This window comes from Myotis lucifugus, unplaced genomic scaffold (assembly GCF_000147115.1).
Source record: "Myotis lucifugus unplaced genomic scaffold, Myoluc2.0 scaffold_1222, whole genome shotgun sequence".
NCBI classification, from domain to species: Eukaryota; Metazoa; Chordata; class Mammalia; order Chiroptera; family Vespertilionidae; genus Myotis; species Myotis lucifugus.
In genome coordinates, this window is record NW_005872270.1 from 13,877 (window position 1) to 36,038 (window position 22,162).

A 22,162-nucleotide genomic window follows, 5' to 3' on the forward strand; every position below is an offset into this window, starting at 1 on the left:
AAAAGATTTCCACAGTCTGAGTGGCTTCTTAAGGCGATTTTATATAACTCGTAAAGTCCGCTAGAACTTGTTTTTCCTACTCCTAGACGATCAGTTAACTGGGAAGGTGGTGGGGGTGTTGTTTTTCTCTCCAGTTCCCCTCTGAGCCACGGCCTGTGGTTTCGTCTTTCCCGCTTTCCCCTCCCCTCCCGGGTTCCAGCAGCCGCAGTGCTTCCGTCTTAAAGGGGCCGCGGCGGCCGGAGGAGGAGGAGGAGGAGGTGGAGGTGGGGCGCCCTCGGGTCTGCGCTCCCAGCCTCCGCGCCTCGGCCTGGTCGTTTAACCGATTCTTTCACCCGCAGGTCTCAACCCAAGCACCCGCTCCTCTGCGTCCCGGGGCCGGACGGAGGGATGAGGCAGGGGGGGCCCGGGCAGCGCCGTTGCTGCTCCCCCCGCCGCCCGCAGCCATGGAAACGGGGGAGGCGGACGGCGCCCGCCGAGGTACACAAAGCCCCGAGAGGAAAAGGCGAAGCCCAGTGCCGCGGGCGCCCAGCGCGAAGCTGAGGCCAGTGGCTGCGGCCCAGGCCATGGATCCGGTGGCGGCCGAAGCCCCCGGCGAGGCCTACCTGGCTCGGCGGCGGCCCGAGGGTGGCGGCGGGTCCGCGCAGCCGCGCTACAGCCTGGTGGCCGAGATCGGGCGCGGCAGCTACGGCGTGGTTTACGAGGCCGTGGCCGGGCGCAGCGGGGCCCGGGTGGCGGTCAAGAAGATCCGCTGCGACGCCCCGGAAAACGTGGAGCTGGCGCTGGCGGAGTTCTGGGCCCTGACCAGTCTCAAGCGGCGCCACCAGAACGTGGTGCAGTTTGAGGAGTGTGTCCTGCAGCGCAACGGCCTAGCCCAGCGCATGAGCCACGGCAACAAGAACTCGCAGCTTTACCTGCGCCTGGTGGAGACCTCGCTCAAAGGTAGGAGCCCGGCGGACCGGGACCGTCCCGCCCGCCCGCCCGCCCGCGCGGGGCCTGGACCCGCTGCTGTGGGCGGCTCGGCCAGAAGTGACCTCGGGACCACTGGGTCCTGTCACCCTGGGCCCAGACACACCCTCCTCTCTCTCTGGGCCCTGGCATTGGGGCCCGCGTCTCAGCCTGGGACCTAGAATGGTCCCTGGGACGGACGTTAACTGGTATTTTCATAACAAGCGCTCGCTAAGTTCTAATCATTGTCTCAATAAGTGCTCAGTACGTGCGAGCCATTAAGAAACGACTAGTACTTTTAAGATCGGGAGGGGAGGGGGTTGGGTTCAGAGTTGGTGGAAGAACTGTCTAAGCCCCCTCCTTCTCCAGGGCCTCCCCTCTTTCCCCTCCCTGCCTGGTTCCAAATATCCTCACAGCCCCCTCCCCCAGCTCCACCCCCCAAACTCTTGCTTCCTACCCTTCCTTCTCCTCTGAGACCGCCAGCCCGCCAGCCCGGCATGGCATCCCAGGGCAGTCCAGCAAGCTGCCGGCTTTCTGGCCGAGTCCTCTGGGGCCAGGGGAATAATTAACCCCCCAGGTGGGCCCAGAGCTCTCACATCACAATATCTAACGTCTTTTTCGCCCACTTTACATTCTTAAACGGTTTCTTAATCCTCAGAGGCTGGCATGGAAGTGGTTTTATTTACCGGAAAGACTGGGCTCAGTGAGGCAGGGGGCTTTGCCTGCCTTGGGAAGGCAATCCTAGCTTCCGAGATTTCATTGCAGTTAGGGAGTGAGTCCATCCTGGGTTCTCTGTACTCACACATCTTGCTCGTGTTCAGAGAGGAGAGGGCCATGGGCTAGGAGGGTCTGAGGTTATTCATCTGAGTCCCAACTAGGTCCTAATGGTCTTCCAGAGTGACTTTAGGTAATAATTTTAAAAGTCCTTCCTCTTTCTATGAATGGTGAAATTAATGATTACACATGAACAATGATGAAGGTTACTCAGTTTATAAGGGAAGTCGAGTTGTATTGCTGCTTTCTTTACAAACTTTTTTATAAATCAAGTGCTGTAAATCCAGATTTGTCTTGCTTCAAGGCCTAGATCCTTCCAAATTGGTAATGGTGCCCTCCCTAGCCCAGGATGAACCTTTAAGAATGGAGAGGATTTGGGGTGGGTTTGGATAGGGCATTTTGTTTGGAACTTTTGCCAGACTTTAAGATCTTACAACCTCATCCCAAGAGAACTCCCTGTCCCATTTCAAGTCATTGTTTGACGGTGGGTTGAGGGACATGATGACTATCACTATCACCTGGGATCCTTTTTCAAAATAGGCTTTCGCTTTATATGCCCATCCCTGCCCCATCCATCCCGAAAAGCGCACGCTCCCCCCAGGATGAATATATTTGTTTTGAAAGGATTTTCCAGTAGATTCTTTTAGCTCACCTGTATCTTATAAGCTCTTCACTTGACTCTCAGACCCCTGTCTCTGAAATGAGTGGTCTGGCCATTAGCCTCCTGTTGACCAGAAGCCTTACTGATGTATTTTATACACTGTACTAGAGGCTGCTGCCCCGCCCCCTGGTCAAACTCCCAGACAGGGGACAATTTGCATACTATATCTTCATTATATAGGATGCTTACAATAGAGTAAACTAGAAAAAAAAGGAGAAAATGTTAAGAAAATCATAAGAAAAAATAAATTTATAGTATTTATTGAAAAAATCAGCATATACAGTTCAAGCCCTTGTTCAAGAGTCAACTGTACACTATTAAAACTTCCCCCACCTGGAGAATTTGTCACAACTCCACAGTAAACAGTGGTTGATACCATGGGCATTGGAGTTAAACTCACTTTTATCATGGCTTGTCGGAACTGATTGCATGGGACTTGGGACAAGTTGTTTCAAGGCTGTGGGGAGCATTCCTTTATCCCTAAGATGACATCAGGTTGCTGTGCAGCCTGGGCGTGTCAGTAAGTGCCCAGATAAGGGGACCTCATCGCCTCAGTAAGTTTAGGCTGTATTTTGAATCTTCTGCCATCATCCCCTTTGAGATGGGCAGTGTTCTTGTTCAAGTCTCCCAAACTTGTTTGACCATGGAACACATCCCATTTCCTAGGAACACCTAGTTGACAGAAACATTGGTATTTTCTTCCTTTGTGAACTAAAACACCTATAGAAATGAAGTATGTTGCTTTAGGTCACTTACTTAATATGTTCCTTTCAGTAGTTTGGAGTGTTAATATATGAGCTTCTATTATGGGTCAGGTAATGTTCTTGACTCAGAGATGGAGCACTGAAGTGACATTGCCTCCACTTATGAAACTCACATTGAAATTTACATGTCAAGTGTTAATTTGGAAAGCAGTAAATAGGCATCCAGGGTTTTTTGTTTATTTGTCCTTTGCTATTAATATTAAAGTGGAGAACACTTTTTTGCTATAAATATTTAAAGTGGAGAACACATACCCAAATTACTCCATTTTCCCAGCTTCAGCTTCCAAAGTCTAGCAGTTTTACTCTGCCCTGTGGTGCTGACTTTACAACATACTGATATTCAGGAATGTTAGAGCTGGAAGGTATCTTAGAGATAATCTGGTTCAGCTGTCATTTAAGTAGAAAATCCTTTGTAGCCACCTTTTCCCAGTCTTCAGCAATTTAGGGTAATTTTGAAACAGAACAAAAAGGGTTCATCTGCCTTAAGGTCTCAGTTGAACCAAATCTACGTGCAGGCACACCTCCTCCATAGGTGTGGTTCACATCATCACAATGGAGCCAGTCGGAATCTTTTTGCTGGTGGAGGGTCTTCAGTTGGTTTAAAAATAAAAAGGGAAGCACATAAACGAGGTATGCCTGTACTCTATACTTTTACTGAGTCCCTGTAGTGTTATTTAGTTCACTGTATTTTACAAGCTCTTCACTTCATTCTCAGACTGTCTCCTCCTTCACCATGGTTAATGAATGGTCTGGACTTGCCCTAAAGGAACTTAATTTGGAAAGTTTGAGGACCTGTAGAAGACTTAAATTCTAATCAGGTCACAGGAGGAAAAAGCAGGTTGGCTCATTAACAAGGGCTTCCTACAGAATATTGTAAAGAATGAACAGGAATGAGAATCAGAAGTTGGCAGAGAAGGTGGGCCTGAAAGAAGGGAGCCTAGGACATGTGGGTAGGTAGTGAAGAGAGAAGGTGGACTCATTTATTTCACAGTTGGGTCAAATAGAGAATAGTGTTTCCCCAGCATTAGTATCAACTCTCTAGTGAACGCTCAGAGGCATTTCTGTAGTCTTAACTAATTATTTTGACACATAAATAATCCAATATCTAAAAGAAGAGGGCAACTTTTAAATTCAGTTCTTGGTCTTCTCTAACCTTGTTTAATAGGCTTCTGTGTCTGTCCTTTTCTCTCTGAACATACATGGAACAAGTCCTACCCAGACCATGATGTAGATAACAGAAGCTGCAGAGTCCATAGCGGTCTTAGGTGTCGATCTGGCTTTCTGTTTCACAGGGAAGGAAACTGAAGCCCATAAAAGCACAGGCCTTGCCCCAAAGGAGTTAGTGGTGGCATTCAGGTGAGCCTCCAGGCTTTTAAACACCAGATTAGCAATCCTGTAAATTATTTGGTTAATGAATTGGTGTCTTTATTTAACTTTTAAATACTTTTTACAAAAAGGAGCTAAGGCATCAACAGTTCATTTTTATCTCCTTGTTTCCTTTGCTAAAAGCACCTAAAACTAAATTCATGATTACTACCACTGAGAAGACAGCAGGCAAGCCTTGAGGTCAGTGTAAAACTCAGAAATTCTGGTGCTTTCTCTTACAGTACACACTGATCCTAAGGACAAAACAAACAAACAAAAATACAGGACAAACTCTCCAGACTCATAAAACCAAATTAGAAAGCGAGGAACCTTGCTTATCCAAACTTGGTAAACAGTAGCTCTGCTTTACCAGTTATTTGATGTTTGCTGCTCTTGGGATACCTTTAGGTGGCTTGACATGGGTGGGAATCTCGGCCTTTGGGAGGCAGTCGTGTCTGTGCACCGATGCCCAGTGATGACTGTGAGCCAGGCACTGTATTACAAGAGGCAACACAAAGTTTCCTCATTTGGGCAGAAGACATATGCCCAAATGATCCCAGCGGAAGGTCAGGAGTGATGGGTATCCCAGAAAACAGTAGAGGTTCCCTATGGGAGTATAGAGGCAAGGAGAAACAGGGAAGGAAGTAGACTTTAGTAAGCTGAGGGGGGGAGTGTAGTGAGGGGAGGGAGACCAGGGTCTTAGCAGTGGATTGGTTGTCAGCCTGAAAACTCCCCCCAGCCTGTTGATTGCCTGGGGAAACCTTGGGCTCAGTACCAGGTCATCAGTGCCCAGGCCTCTAGAACAGCGGTTGCCAACCTTTCGGATATCAAGGACCACCAGTGGTCTGCGGACCACCGGTTGGCGACCGCTGCTCTAGAAAGCAACTCTGAGTTCTCTGCTGTGCTTGGGGTCTCAGAGTTAAGGGAGTCCCCCAGTGAAGGCAGAGAGCTGAATGGTGGTCTTTGGCTTTCATGACAGTGACATAGGTAAAAGGCAGCATTAGGGGCCTTGGAAATTAATGGGATACAGTAGAACACTGGTATTGACTTAGAGTCCGGAGGTGTTGGTTCCAGTTTCACACTGATGCCCAGTGTGAATAAGAGCTAAAACTCACTGATTGCAGTGTGCCAGGTCTGTTCTGAAGGTTTTACACCTGTTAACTGATTCAGTCCCCCACAACCACCCTTGGAAGTCAATACTGTAATTATCCCTATTCTACAGGTGAGACAACTGAGGCACTAACAGCTGTGCTGCACTCTTGGGACAGGTGGCTTAAGTTCTGAGTGGTTCTGTTCTTCTGGATCGTTAAGTGGGCAGAAGCATATTTCACATAGAAACCAAAGGCTATTATTTAATTTTAATTATATATTGCCTGTGGAAACCGTTTTTAGTAGCCATTGGTTTCTGTGTGAAACCATTTTTAAGACCTGTAGTCACCCCCAACATCTTATAGTAACAGCCCAAGATCATTGAGACTTGGACTAGAGGTTGGTCTATATCAGTGGTTCTCAACCTTGGCTGCACATTAGAATCACCTCGGAATCTTTTTAAAATCCTGATTTCTGGGCCTCATCCTCTGGAAATTCTGTTTCTTTGTTATGGGGTTGTGGCCCCACCCCATAACAAAGAAACAGAATTTCTGGAGGATGAGGCCCAGAAATCAGGATTTTAAAAAGATTCCCAGGTGATTCTAATGTGCAGCCAAGGTTGAGAACCACTGGTCTATATGCTCAGTATTTGTGGCACTGCTGATTTCTGTCGGTGCCTTCTCTAAATGTCTCAGCTGCCAGGCACCCTTTACCTCCTTTCTGTTCTGTTCTTGAATGTCTTGGGACAACCAGGCAGACTTCTCTCTTGCTACCAACCAACTGCCTTCCTTCTGTGTGCACTGGGGATTTTAGATCCCAGCCCCAGGAGATAGAAACAACCCTTACTTGAGAGCTTTGGTTAATTGGGGTTGCGTTGGGTAGGGCTTTTTGTAGTATGTAAAAATTCTAGGAGAGCTTAGCTTCCTAATAGAACATCAGTTTATTTTTACCTCCAATATGGCCTTTGGGGTCCTTATGGCCAGAAGCCCTATTTAGTGACTCAAATTCTGGATGTCTTTAATTTACATGGCTGCATGCCCTATTATTCATAGGCTCTTAGACATTTGCCCAGGGTCACATGGCCATGGAGGTGCAAGAGTGGGGATGATGTTGACCGCAGACCTGGCTGTCTCCTTGTCCTTTCTTCTAGGCCTATGGGTTCATAATTGGCCTCTTGGCTTCTGTGAAACACTGTGTTTCTCTGGCAGCCACCCTAAGGGGTCCATTCTCTAGTGCACAATGACATTGACTAATCTTAAGAAGTACTTTGAACACACCCTGCTGTGTTGACACTGGACCTCCCTACCCCCAACATCTTACAGCAGTGATGGCGAACCTTTTGAGCTCGGCGTGTCAGCATTTTGAAAAACCCTAACTTAACTCTGGTGCCGTGTCACATATAGAAATTTTTTGATATTTGCAACCATAGTAAAACAAAGATTTATGTTTTTGATATTTATTTTATATATGTAAATGCCATTTAACAAAGAAAAATCAGCCAAAAAAATGAGTTCGCGTGTTACCTCTGACACGCGTGTCATAGGTTCGCCATCACTGTCTTAAGGTAACAGCCCAAGGTCATTGAGACTGGGACAAGAGGTTGGTCTATATCAGTGGTTCTCAACCTTCTGGCCCTTTAAATACAGTTCCTCATGTTGTGACCCAACCATAAAATTATTTTCGTTGCTACTTCATAACTGTAATGTTGCTACTGTTATGAATCATAATGTAAATATCTGATATGCAGGATGGTCTTAGGTGACCCTTGTGAAAGGGTTGTTCGACCGCCAAAGGGGTCGCGACCCACAGGTTGAGAACGGCTGGTCTGTATGCTCATCTTTTCCTTGGGAAGACATGCTAAGTTGGGTCCTTGTCTTCAGCAGCTTCTCAGAACTGAGATCTTTAGCTGTGCCACTTCTTTAAAATATGTTAACGTATAATTCTTAACTAATCAAGAACAGGGATGGCAGTAGTCAACAAATTTCAAACTTCATTTTTCTAGTTTCCTTTCTAATCCTTTTTCTCCAATATTACAATTTTATATTCTTTTTTTTAACTTGTCATTAAACTTGCTTATGACATGGTTTTTTATTTAAGTAAATTTTGTTGAAGTATAACTGGCCTTTTAAAGCATTAAACTAAGTGGTAATCATAAATTATCTTGGATAGTTGTTTCCAATGCTTCCCCTTTACTGTGCTGTATGGAATACCAGTTCTGGTTGTTTTTGGTGTTGGTGTATCTTTTTTGTTGCTAGTGGTGGTAGGGGATTTTGTTTTTGTTTTTTTGTCTTTTTGGTACTCTTCACTTAGAATAAATTGCTTGAATGGGATTTTTATGTCAAATGGATTGAGCATTTTTAAGATCTGTGACACATACGCTGATCTAGCATCTCAGCATATTTAAGTAAAAATCATAATTAGTTCTCTATTGAAAAATGAACCTGAACTCCTTGACAACATCCTATACATAAGAGTCTACTTAACAAGGAGCTTGGGTCGAAGTGGAAATAAAACATGTAGGTGTTAAATTCTGCTGCTGGCACTAAGAGGCAATAGTGGAGCTCACAATTAGAATCCAGGCTCACTGGCTATGAGACTGGCTATGAGACCATAGGTAAGTTATTTAATCTTTTGAGGCTTAATTTCCTCACCTGTGAAGTAGGTAGGGGTTTGGAGTAAGAAGAGAATTGGCTAGAGTCCTCTCTGAATTCTTCCTGTCCATCTCATAACATGTGATAAGTCACTAAGTTCTATTGATTCTAAACCTCCAAGACCTCTTTCTCCCATCCCCTTTTCACCCCTCCCTTGCCAGCCATCACTTCTTGGGCTTTCAAAACCTCCTGATGAGTATTCCATCTCTAACTCCTTATGCTTCCAGAGGGAACTGTTTCATCAATTCTCAGACCTGCTCTTTCACATGTTAACATCTCTGAAGTCAGAACTCGGCTTAGTCAATAGCCTACCATGGTGTTGTCAGCAGCCTGTCGATCTTACTTAAATGGTATGTCTTAAAATCAATGATTTCTTAGATTCAATAAGCAGTATCTTCTCTAAAATAGATCAAGAACTTTTAGTTATTTCCCATGTCTTCCAGTTGAACTTCAAATCCTTTTGTCTGCCAGATACCATTTCTCATGACCTGACTCCAGCTCCATCTCCAGCCTCATTTGTGACTATCTCCTACTGCAGCTCTCTTCTGATTACCCCAGATTACTGGGGTCCTTCGCTGCAAACTCACACCCCACTGTGCTCTGCTCCTCCCTTCATCCTAGGAGACACAGCTCAAGGACCCTGCTTGCAATGATTCTCAGCCTGCCTCTCTCCTCCCCACCTTTCCCTGCTCCTCAGGCAGAATGATACCCTATTTCTTGTTCTCAGGTTTACCACCCCTAAAACAGTGTCCAGTGAGATGAGACAGCTTACATAATGAGCCTTTAAAATAGTGCCTGGAACCCAGTGGACTCTCCCAGGTTAATTTACCTCGAATCCTTACAACCTCCAAATAACAGTCTTGCTATTTTCTTCCCTTCTGGGAAGCTAAATTTTTAACTCTCATTAATCTTATAGAAACTGTCCGATTATACCAAAATAGGGAATTATAAACTTAAGTAAAGTTCATTTTTTTCTATCTGTTAAAAATAAAACCTGTAAATTTCGTTTGGGGATTCTGCTAGTTGCTGCATGTGTCTATTCCAATTATACATCCTGAAACTGGGGAAGTCACCACAGGCTGGCTCGGGGACCCACCGGGACCACTGTGAGGTGGACCTGTGCTAAAGCTCCATGGATCACCTGTCCTCTGTAAGCCCCTACTCCGACTGGCGAACCCCAGTGACATTTTGGGGCCCAGGAATTAGTGTCATTTCAGGACAAGTGTTTGGTAATTCCACAAAAGTTTGACCAGTTTCCCTTCTCCAATTCAGTCACCTTGGTAAATTATAAGACTAGGGCCTTGGCTGCTCAGAAGAGGCAAGTTACCTGGGAGATCAGGAAAGTGTTAGTAGGTTGGCATTCAAGCTGGTCCCATAAGGTACAACGCAGATTTAGGGAGAGGATGCTTTTTAGATAGAGATCACCTAAAAAAAATGTGGTCTGGTCTAGCTATGGGTTTTGGCTATAGGCCTGTGAAATGTGATATGGAATCATGGACTTTCATTTTCTGATCTGTTTCATCTCTTGCCTAACACATGGCCTGCAGCACCAGGATTGTTGAAATCAGTGACTTCCTAGGACTAGGCTGAGATCTGGTAGGAATAGTGATGTTAGTGGTAGGGAGGATGTGATGCTCCAAAGTATCTGACACTTGGTAAAATGTATTTCGTGCCTGTGACTTAACTCACAGTAATATGTGGAGTAGGTGTCGTTCCCATTTGGTAGATTACAAGACTGAGGCTCAGAGAGGTTCAGGGACTTGCCCAGAGTTCTAGTCATCATGCCTCAGTCTCTCCATGTTTTCCTTTGAACGAAGAAACCACTCAGTAAACCCGTGGGACTCCTTGCCTTCTGGTCTGTGCTCTTCCTGTTACTTCAGCTCGGCCTGCTTCTTGAGAGAAATGCAGGGAGTGCCCCTCCCCTCCCTCCACCTTGCTGTGAGGTAGCTGAGAGGCCCAGGTAGGCAATCTGCCTGAAGGAAAGGACAGAGTCTGACCAGCCTCTTCCGTGTTTTTTTGGTTTTTTGTTTTTTTGTTTTAGTGGGCTCCTGGGGACTCCACGTGAAAACATGCTTCAGCTTCTGGTGAAATGAGCCTGTGCAAAGTACTTTTTGTCGCTGGGACAAGTAGCTGCGTTCCCCAGTTTTCCATTCTGTCACGCTCATGGATGCTGTATCTGATTCTAAGGATGTTTCCTCTCCAGTGCTTTCCTCTCAATAAACAGCCCCCTACCCCCATCCCCGAACCATCTCCTAAGCTTCGCTCACTTCTCAGGCTCTTCAGTCCTGGTCCCATCTGCCCCACCCACTCACTCACTTAGGGTACTTTTTTCTTTCCCTGGATTCTCATAACCTGGACTTACACAGTAGTCTGTTTTGCAGACTTGTTTTCTTTTTACTTTAGTTGCCATAGTTCCCAACTTTGTATATAAAATAATCACCACTCCCCACCCTTTCTTTCCCCACTGTTTCATTGAAAAAGTTGCCCTGTTTTCTGATGTGGCCTTTGCAGAAGGGATTTGATGTTTTTTTAATCTTTTCCTTTCTGGCTCTACCACCAGCAGACATGTCTTGCTCCTGTTTATGAGTTTTTATTCTAGAGTCTAGATTGATTCAGGATTCAGATCACCACTTCATTTTATAGTGTTTTTAGATAAAGAACCTCGGCCCACTAGAGCCAATGACCTAGAAAGAGGATTATGAGATGGGAAACAACTGATTTTAAAAAAAAGAAAGAAAGAAACCCATCTGCCCTAAACTGGTTCTACCTGTATTACTTTGATTGTGAGTGATTAAACAAACAAATTATATAATTACAGGGGAAATAAGGCCTGTCAGATCATGGTCAGAAACCTAAGGGTTTTGCCTTGTCCATTTTATTGCTTTAACCTAGAACTCCTAAACCACTGGCTTTGGTAGACTATGCGCTCTGGTAATTTGGGGGCCGTTTGGGTTGGAAGGGGGCGGGAGATCCTGGATCACTATTTCTCTTTATAATGAAGTAGAGTAAATAACTAGTAAAAAGAAACTTTCCAGGAGAGGCTGTGTATAGCCCTCCTTTTTAGTAGAATGGAGACACCATACTGGGGATCATAGGACTTGTCCTTAGGCCCTGGAATAGTCATGAATGATCCATGTGACCACCTTGGGCAGGCCCAGCCTCATCAGCTAGGTAAGACATTGTCTACTTTAGGCTTAGCTTCTGGGGCACTGGTAGTTATCACATAACTTCACATAAAGGCACCGTGGGTGGAGGTGGAAGATGGCATAGAGGGGGTAAATGGTGATGGAAAAAATAAAATAATAACTTAAAAAAAAAAGAATATTGGGATTTGTGTGGAGATGCCAGTCACCAGCTTTTCTGGAGCTTCTATGGTTCAAAAGGAAAGACGGAAAGATAAGAGCTGGAGTTTCAAGCCAATACAATGTGATTCCACCTATACATCTACTTCAGACTCCACTGTTCCCACCAGACTTCTATTTATACCTCTAGTCCATTTGTTCTTTGTTCTGTTAATCCATTCCATCTCTCAGCCTAGAATTCCCTTCTTTCTTCTCCCTGCTGATGTACAGCCTGTCCTTTAGGGGTAACTTAAGTCTTGTCCCTTCTCATTTCTTTAGATCTGGCAACTCCTACCTACCTTTGAAATAGTGGTAACCTCCTTTAAATCAAGCTTCATTAGAGATGGGGGTGTTGTGTACTCACTGTGATAGACATATGGTGGGCTAGCAGAAAACTGATGAATTGGAGTGTGCCTCTGGAATAAACAGAATTTAGTGCAGTTCTAGATGTATTGACAAGAATCAATATACAAGTTACAAAGAAGGGAGGGAAGGTCATTTGCTTGGCATGGAGTAACAAACATTTAACAGTCTTCTCACATGCTTTGCCTTGTCTCATCAGCAGCCCTGGGAGGTACGGGTGATATGATGCTGCCTCTTTGGAAACAGTATAAAGAAATGCAATGGTTGCCCTTACCGGTTTCGCTCAGTGGATAGAGCGTCAGCCTGCGGACTCAAGGGTCCCAGGTTCGATTCCGGCCAAGGGCATGTACCTTGGTTGCGGGCACATCCCCAGTAGGGGGTGTGCAGGAGGCAGCTCATCGATGTTTCTCTCTCATCGATGTTTCTAGCTCTCTATCCCTCTCCCTTCCTCTCTGTAAAAAATCAATAAAATATATTTTTTTAAAAAAAGCAATGCAATGGTTTCGCAGTCAAATGGATTTGAGTCTGTGAATTCTAAGTCTCTATGAGCCACAGGTTCTTCATTTTATAAGATGGAGCTGTTTCCTTCTACCTCCTTAGGTAGTGGTAAACATTAAGTTGAATGTCAAATGCCAGTGCAGGCCTCTTATGTAAGTGGTTACATGTGGCCATTTACAGGTGAAGAAGCAGGAGTAGAAACTTGGAAAGAACCTGCATTGCCTCCTGGCTGTTCACCCAGTCAGCAGTAAACCAGAGTTACAACCCAGGCACCCTTAACTCCAAATCCAGGTGCTTGATGCCAGTCCCTGCAGCCTGTGTCATACATACCATGTTTTGTCCCTTCACTCATCCTGTGTGAGTAGAGATGGGCTGGCTGTGTAGAGTTGGCTCATGCCGATTTTACTGGTCCTCCTGGATTGGAGCAATTGTCACCACTATCACTTTTAACTTTAATAGACTGCATTCCTATAGCCTCAAGGTGGTGTGAATGTGCCCATCTCACTCAAGCTCTTTCCGGTCTTCCTTTGATTTAGGAGAAAGGATCCTGGGTTATGCTGAGGAGCCCTGTTATCTCTGGTTTGTCATGGAGTTCTGTGAAGGTGGAGACCTGAATCAGTACGTCCTGTCCCGGAGGCCGGACCCAGCCACCAACAAAAGCTTCATGCTACAGCTCACAAGCGCCATTGCCTTCCTGCACAAAAACCACATCGTGCACAGGGACCTAAAGCCAGACAACATCCTTATCACGGAGAGGTCTGGCACCCCCATCCTCAAGGTGGCAGACTTTGGACTAAGCAAGGTCTGTGCTGGGCTAGCCCCCCGAGGCAAAGAGGGTAATCAAAACAACAAAAATGTGAATGTGAATAAATACTGGCTGTCCTCAGCCTGCGGCTCAGACTTCTACATGGCCCCTGAAGTCTGGGAGGGACACTACACAGCCAAGGCTGACATCTTTGCCCTGGGCATTATCATCTGGGCAATGATAGAAAGAATCACTTTCATTGACTCTGAGACCAAGAAGGAGCTCCTGGGGACCTATATCAAACAGGGGACCGAGATCGTCCCTGTTGGTGAGGCGCTGCTAGAAAATCCAAAGATGGAGTTGCACATCCCCCAGAAACGCAGGACTTCCATGTCTGAGGGGATCAAGCAGCTCTTGAAAGATATGTTAGCTGCTAACCCACAGGACCGGCCTGATGCCTTTGAACTTGAAACCAGAATGGACCAGGTCACATGTGCTGCTTAAAATTCAGGGCAAAGCATCTTGGTTGTTTTTAAACTAGGTGAGTGTACTCTTTTTGTTGTGCATGCAGTCTTCCTGGACTGGATTGGTCACCCTGGGCTCTGGGGCGGGCCCTTAGGGAGTCGGGAAATGCAGGATTGAAGAGATCTACTAGTAAGTGCTTGTTATCAAAGATCCCCCAAGTCTTGATGAGATATATGGGATTATTTGAGTATGAGTTGGAATGTCTAGAAGTTTTCTGAGTGGAGTTGCATTGGAGTTGAGTTCTTACATTTCTTAGAAACATGTTTTCTCATTAATTAATAAAGGCTTACTGTAGAAAATGTACAAAAGGGTACGGGCAATTTTTTTCAGAGGATAAATGCCATCCCTAATTGTATCCCTTCTACTTGCACATCCAGTTCTACATAGTTTATATCATGCTGTGGTTAGTTACAGTTTTGTTTCCTGCTCTTTCACTCCATGCTAATCTGAGCATTTCCCCATGTCATACTTTGAAAGTATGGCTTTCATTATATGTACCATAATATAGCCATTTTCCTACTCTAGATACCAGATGGTTTCTCCATTCTTATACACTATAAAGACTGTGAGTGAGGATTCTTACCTGGAAGGCTATGCTTATGTACATTATTGCCCACATTTATTATGAGCTTTCCCTTGTCAAGTATTGTGCTAGGCTCTGGGGTAACAGTGGTAAGCCACACCAGAAATTTGCCCCATCCTCATGAAATTTGCAGCTTAGTTGGGGAGACAAACATTACTCAATATTTATTATAGTCTCTTTGCAACAAAGGAGAAGAGTTAAGGAAAACTGACCTTTCAGGGGATGGTGGCCAGAGGCAAGAGTAGGAAATTGGGGGCAAGGAGGAGCATTCCCGGTAGACGGTCCAGTCTCTGCAAAGGACCTGAAGCCAGAGGGACCTTAGCACATTTGAGAGACTCCACCGATTTGGGTGAGTGGAGACCATTGGGTCAGTTTTATTCACACTAGTAAGGAATGTTGTTGAACCTGCAGTTGCGTGGCACTGAGGATAAAGGAGTGCCTTGATCTTCAGGGCAGAGAATTAGCTAGACAACTGGCCAGATGTGGAAGCAGAAGAAAGTACTAGATGTGGGAGATTAAAGGCAGAATATACAAATGCTAGCTGGTGTTCTGGTCAGATTTGAATTCTTTTCCTTAACAGAAATCTCTTTGTGGGAAGGGAATAAAAGAACATTGACCCATATTTGCTAGGTATTTTCACATGTACCATTTTGTTTCTCCTTTGCAACTCTATATCCTACTAAATTAAAGGCAGGTATATCTTACTCATGCCACTCCTTTCTTTCGCCCTTTTTCTTAATATTAATATGGCAAGCTGGAAGCAAGCTACTCTTACATTTTGCTGAAGCCTTGAGATGAGGTGATGGAGATGGGGCTGATCCCGGTGGTTGATCAGAAGGAGGGGGCCTTAGCACATGAGACACAGAGCCCTCCATCATCTGAGTGGGTTTTTAGTCACCCTCCTTTCTTTTCATCACCCTCAGATTTCTAGTTGGACTTGGTAAATACTGTGTTGAGCTGGTTGCATCTGTAGTGCTCTCACTGAATTTATTTCTAGAGTGAGTCACTTGCTTTAATTGTTCCATTCCATGAACATTTATGAGTACCTTCCAGATGCCAGGCCAGTCCTGCCCAATGAGGAAGAGAAGCATGTTCCCTAAAGCTAGATTTGGGCTAATACCACATTAAAACCCCCAAAAGGGTTGGCTAGAGAGTGTTTTAATTGTATTTCATGCTGTCACTTCCCATTTCCATCTCATCTTTTTCCACTTTAAAAAACCCCTTAGAATTCAAGTTTGCCCTGGAATAGGAAGAAAGTTGTCATTGGAAGAGGGACCTGAATTTGGGTTAGGATTATGGGGTTGTCACAACTAATTGAGATCATGACTTCCATTTGGACATCCACACTTGAGATCTGTGCTGTTTCGCAGGGCAAAGTGTAGCTAAATAGGAGTGATGCCTGCAAGTAAGAGAAATAGGTGACCTTGAGAGGAGAAAAAGTTACATATATGGTGTCCCAGGCTGACAGCTAATAAAGACAGCACAGTACTTGATCTTTTGGTTCCTATTTGAGTGTAGCCTATCCTGCCCTAGCTGGGCACTTAGAATTATGGACCTGGGCCCAAGTCTGTGTGACCAGGTGCTGAGCCTTGTGTTAAAAGTTTCAGGTCAGTTATTAGAACTGCTCAATCGTTAGAACGGTGGCCCACAGAATGAAGGGTGGTCTGGGTTTGACTCCCAGTCAAGGGCATGTACCTGGTTGCAGGCCTGATATTGACCTGGATGGGGGGGCGGGGTGCAAGAGGCAACCCATCGATGTGTCTCTTGCATTGATGTTTCTCTCCCTTCCAATCTCTAAAAATCAGTGGGGGGAAAATATCCTCAGGTGAGGATTAACCAAAAGCTTCAAATCAATTATGACTTGAGCTCTATCTGTCTGGCTAAAATTGGGAAGGTCTATTGAGTCCAAATACCTTTTTCTCCCACTAGGCTTTATAGATGGAGAAGCTGATTCCATATATTGACTTATTGGGAAACTATTTGGCAGGGATGATTTTAGGCACAGAAGATACATTAGTGAACAAAACAAATTCTTGCAGTTGTGGAGACATTCTCGTAGGGAGACAGATAACGTAGGTGATATGTTAGAAAGTACTAAGTGCTGGGGGGGAGGGGTGTAGACAGGATAAGGGAGATCAGAATGCTGGGAGGACAGGTGGGGCTGGAGGTGTGTTTTGAAGTAGAAGAGATGGGGTGGGTCTCCTTGAGACAGTGACATTTGAGCATTAAAGGTTAGGAGTTTAGGGAGTGAGTCATGAGGATTTCTGGCAAAAGAGCATTCCAGAGGAAACAGCCAGCATAAAGGCTTAAGGGTGATATAGTAAACCAAGAAGAGTGTAGGAAGAAAGCCTAGAGAGGCAACTAGGAGTCAATTAGAATAGGCCTTATAATGATGGATTATGTCTTTCTTTTATTTGTCATTTTTTTGACATTGCTTAATAGTCAATTAGTAAGGATTTTGGCTTTTATTCTTGGGTAAGATAGAAACACATCAGTGTGTATTCAGTTACCTGATATGTAATCTTTTAAAAGGGTCACTATGACTTCTGTGCTAAAAGTAAGCTATAGGGTTGAGCAAGTGAGGGGATGAGATGGGAGGCTACTGTAATAACCCAGGTGAGAGGGAGCGGGGGAGGTGGTGATTGGATTTGGGGTGAGTTTTTGAAGTCAGCCAACAGGATTTCCTGCTGGATTGAATGTAAGAAAGGAATTAAGGATGACTTCAAGGTTTTGGCCTTGGAAGCCATTGGAAGGATAAAGTTACCATCAGATGAAATTGGGAAGACACGTAGGAGGAACAGGTTTGGCTGGAGAGTTAGGTTTTAGTCATCTGAAAGTTTGGAATGCCTATTTTGAAGCCAACTACAGAGGTAGAATGGACAGTTGGATGAATGTGGAGTTCAGAGAGGAGGTCTGGTCTAGAGATAAAATTTAGAGATGGCCAAGATACTACAGTGAATATAGAGAAGATTCAACTGAGTCTGGGCCATCCAACGTTGAGATTGGGGAGAAAAGAAACCAGGGATTGGAGACCTGGATATGGTCTCTTGGAAGCCAGGTGAAGAAAATACCTCAGGAGGAAGAAGTAATCAGCCATGGCATATATGCTGGTAGATTGAGTGAGATGAGGACTGCGGATGGACCATTGGATTTAACACCTGGGAAGGCCTTAGTGCTCATGAACAATTTTGGTGGCACATAATGGGGAAAACCATTAACTAGAAGAGGTTTGAGAGGGAATGAAAGAATAATTGGAGACAGTGAGAGAATAGAGCAATGTCTCTGAGTTTTTGGTCTGTTACACTTGATACCGAGGACGCCAGAGAGCTTTTGTTTTAGGTTTTATCTATGGATATTTGTGATATTAGAAATTAAAACAGATGTTTTAAATGTTCCTTTTAAGTGAATATAATACTAGCTAGATTGACTACATGTTAACATAAGTATTATAATTTATGAAAAAAACTGTTTTCAATGAAACAGTAGAATGGCACTGTTTTATAGTTTTGCAACTCTCTTTAATATCTGCCTTAATAGTCAGCTGGATTCTCATATATGCTTCTGTATTATAACCTGGTGCCATGTCTCTCATCATCAAACTTCTAGAAAACTCCACTATACACTTAGGAGGGAATGAAAGGGAAAAGGGAAATAAAGTCTGAGTGTTATGAAAAAGTTTATTAGTTTCATGGATTCCCAAACTGCACACCACACTTTGAGAACCAATGGTGGTATTGATGACTGTTCCTGAGGAATTTTACTGGGAAGGGGAGCTGGGAAGTAGGGGCAGCTGGAGACCAATGAAGGCACGGAGTTTGTGTCTTGATTCCTAGCCTGCTTTTCTATTAGACCTGTTGTTGTGGCTGACTCTACTGCATATAGGAAACATACTTCTCCCCAGTACCTGCACCAATCTAGGATTGTAGATTTCAGAGTAATATTTAAATCAGGGTTACATGATTTTAGTGTTTTGCAACAATGAATGGAAATGTACTTTGGATTGGAAACAAAGGTTTCCTCTGAAAGGTATGTTGCCTAGTGGATTATCTAGGATTGAGTCCCATTTCTGTGGTTTACTGGCTATGTGACCTGAGGCAAGTTATTTTATCTCTCTGGGTTTTATTATCCATAAAATAGAGTGGATCATATTTATCTTATTGAGGTTGTTGGGAATCACAAGAGGTTGTGAAAGTGCCTTATAAAAACTGCCTAAATGAAATGTTAAATGGTAGAATTTTAGATATGTACACTTTGACTTGAGGTAGAAGTGTTCTTTTTTTTTTTTTTAGGCAGTGGTCTTGAGTGGTTGCCTTGCCTCTGATTACCAAATAGATTTTTTTCCTAAACAAAGCTGTTCTCGGCAACTGTTCAATGACTTGTTTCAGAAAAATTATCTATTTTTAAAGATTGCTTAATGATGGATTATATCTTTCTTTTATTTGTCATTTTTTGACATTGCTTAATAATTCCTAATGGTTCCTACCAGCCAGCCACAAGCCTTATCCAAAGTGAGAGCCAGCCAAATTCATGTTCCAGGTGCCACCACCCACTTGTTACCAGGGAAGTTATGGATGAGGGAATCTGCATTCATGGCCAAGTTTGCTGTCTAATATACAAATCTTGGTTACTAGGGCCTTTCGAAGCCAGGGCCTTTGAATGCTGTTTATTTGGAGCAGGCAGCTCAAGCCTGCTGAAGGAAATCAGATGTTGGTGTGACATGAGGGGTCATAGAAAATATTCTTTGCTCCATGTGATTTTGGAGCTGCTATCACTTCAGCAAGAAATTAGGCCTGATTTCTTTCTCTGATGTTAAGCACCTACCATCAGAGAAAGAAATCAGGCCCAATTTCTTGTTGAAGTGATAAGTGATATATTAATCCTTGGCCTGGGCTCAAAGATGTGGTTCTGGGGCTAACAAGCTGGTGACCTAGGTTGGCCCCTTGACCTGGCTTCACATTTTGCCCCTGTATTACAAGAGTTGAGGTGCTTTTAACGTGAGGTCCCCAAACCTCTACTTGGGCCCCTAATGGTCTTCTGGGGAATTCACAACCTTTTCAGCTCATCTGAGAATAGGCAAAGCAAGTTTGCTCACATTGAAGCTGTGGAAGCCAGTCAGATCTACTTCCTTTTGTCTGGAATTATACCCCAAACCGTGTCACGTTATAGGTATCAAGTTAATCAGAAGTGACACTAAAAACGGACAAGAAATGCTTAACTGATGTGGTTTCTGCGGGTTTTTTTTTTAAGGGTTTCTAATCATTCTGTAACAACTGATGTATTTTGTTTTAAACAGCACAGTCTTCAAAACAGAATCGCTGGGGGATAAATTTTAAAAGGGAGTTTTAGGTGAGAAATTGGGAACCCAGGACTAGATAGGCCTCCAGGTCCCTTCTGTGTTGATTGTGACTTCCTGGCCCAGCCATCAGGACAGCCATGAAGTACCTGGCCCAGCCATCAGGACAGCCATGAACTAACTCAGGACTGCCCTCCCTGGGGAGGTGGCGGATGAGGGGTCAGGCCCCCAGGGAAGGAGTGAGTGTGGAGGGTTGAGGGGTTAGGCTCCAAAGGAGAAGGCGACAGTGCTGAAGATGACCAGAGATGATGGTAATTATTGGTCATCCCTGGGCTAAGTGCTTTATGCCCATATTTCTTTAACTTCTCAAGTAACTTCCCGAAGGTCACAGAGCTAATAAGGAGTAAAGCCATGGGTGACTTTACCCAATATGGTATGTTACCTCATTGAATCATCTTTAAAACTCATGTTTTTATAACTGACTTTAACTAACAACTGAGCACCAAGTTCCCGCTCATTCTGAGATGAGTAAAGCCCTCCTAGCACCTGCTCATTTTAAGAGGAGTAAAGTGGGTGGGAGGTGTCTGGCACTGAGTAGGTTTGCAGTTGGGAGGTCATCTCTTCTCTGAAGAAGTTCACTTGTGCTGGTGAACAACGAGGTAGGTAGACCAAAGGAGAATGTAAGCCAGGACGGCTTTATGGAAAAGGAGAAACTGCCGAAGGGGCCAAAATTAGAGGTTTGATTCTTATACTCCAGAGGCTCGCCCACTTAGTCGCTGGTGGAGCCTTGAACAAAGGGAGGGTAGGAGGAGGGAAACGCCACCCTCACCCTAGAATGGGTGATTAGATCATTAAACAATGGGGGTTTTAGTTAAAGTAGAGAGCACATTGGGGTGGGGGGTGTATTTAACCAGTGATTACAAATTCTTTTATCCAAGCAGACCTGAAACCTCTGTCCTTCTTGAGCCCCCGTCTGTTAAGTGGAAGTCCCAGCCCTGCCTTTCTCACTAGACTTCATGATGCTGTGCGTGAGTGGAGGGGTTGTGAGTGAAGATCCAGAGGGTTTGAAAGCTGAACCTTCACTGTGAAGACCTGACATCCCTAGGAACTAGTATCCGAGACATCAGGGGCCTGGTCTGTCTACTGGTGTTTTCTGGGTGTCCCCCCACATGGGGAAGGCTGGTGTTTGCAAGGTCAGTCAGCTCCCCTGAGCAGCTTTCGTGCCTGCTGTTGCCATCCCTTGTCTGCTCCTGCCTGTGAACAGGAGGAAGCTGAGCTGTTGGTTATGTAATGTGGCTGGTGGCCCCCAGGGATAATCTGTCCCTTGAAGCTCAGCAGGACATCAGAGCATCTGTGAAAGGGACAGGCCTGCCCAGGCTGTTGCTGCTCACATTCTCCTCCTCCCTGGCATCCTTGGCTCCTCCTAGACAGCGTCCCTCTGGGCAAATCAGAATCGCTCTTGTAATCGTCCATCTGTGAGTAAAGCTGCCTTGACGGTTGGGGTCCTTCCAACTCCCATTTCCTCTTACCCCAGGGACACACAGAAACTCCACAAACAATAACAGCTCCTGGTTATAAAAACCTGCTTTGAGGGGCCACCTGACTTTACTGCCCTTTTATGTCTGACCCTGAATTAAGTACTTTACATGTATTATCATACAGCATCCGCATAAGTGTTCTGTTTTCTGCCATCTTTCTGCGGATGGGCAAGCTGAGAATCACTGTCGTAAGGTTTTGAGAGTCAGGATTTGAAACAAGGTACCTGACTGGAAATTCCACTGTTCTATTCTGTCTCTAACAGCCTCTTTAAACGTAGCTTTTGATGGGTTTATATTTTGAGGCAGAGTACGATTTCCCCTTTAAACAGCATCACAGGTGGTCCTTTAGGTGTTAGTGGGCAGTACTGCCTCGTGCATCCTTCAGAGTCTGACAGGTATCTGAGCACACTGCAACAGGGCCACCATCTCATCCTTCAGGCGAGGTCACCTGTGTGGGGGTTCCTCTTATGTCACCCTGATACAGCCTCAAACATGGTTAGGTGAGGCATGGCTGGGATAGCCAAGGGTCCGGCAACAGTAGGCAGAAGTCACGTAAGAAAGGAGACATCAAAATTACCAAAAGATTGGGAAGTGGGAGACCCAAAGCACACCCCGCGCGATGGCAGCCAGGAGAGCACTGACACTGAGGGAGCGCTGGCAGGACAGTCTGCGGCGTTTGTACAAGGACCCGTTGTCTCTGTTCCCTAGTGCCCTCGCCAAAGTCCTTTCCGAGTGAACTTAGCCTGGGCGTTGGAGGTTGATGAGGACTCAAAGCAAAATGCAGGATTGCTGGGTTCTCCCGACACAGCTCATTGAAACTTGACTAAAGCAAGGGATTTCGTCATGTGTGCCTGTCATTGGTGTTGCTGCCTGCAGCCCTGTGTTGAAAGATTGTGGCCAAGGCAGATTTAATGAGCAAGAGCCCTCCTGGCTCTGGCAGGCACTTGCCCAGTGGAGGTGTTGAGAGTGTTGACCGCAGTGTTGCCCTCTTGGAGCTCAGGTTAGCAGTGGGGATAGCATATGGACA

The 22,162-nt window shown here is 45.0% G+C and overlaps 1 protein-coding gene across 4 annotated transcripts in view; it reads left to right on the forward strand.

Moving 5' to 3' along the window:
• The first annotated feature begins 99 nt into the window (after positions 1–99).
• Positions 100–22,162, forward strand: part of STK35 (serine/threonine kinase 35) — a 40,697-nt gene continuing 18,634 nt past the window's right edge. For 3 of the 4 annotated variants that reach the window (XR_002827420.1, XR_001346500.2, XR_001346501.2), the window contains exons 1-2: positions 293–939; positions 12,988–13,737. Coding sequence is in view for 1 of the 4 variants with exons in the window: in XM_006107496.3 (XP_006107558.1) it covers positions 444–939; positions 12,988–13,700 (1,209 nt within the window). In the remaining 3 variants the exon portion in view is untranslated. Of the gene's footprint in view, positions 940–12,987; positions 13,738–22,162 lie in introns of all 4 variants that reach the window. The other variant, XM_006107496.3, reaches the window with a different exon arrangement.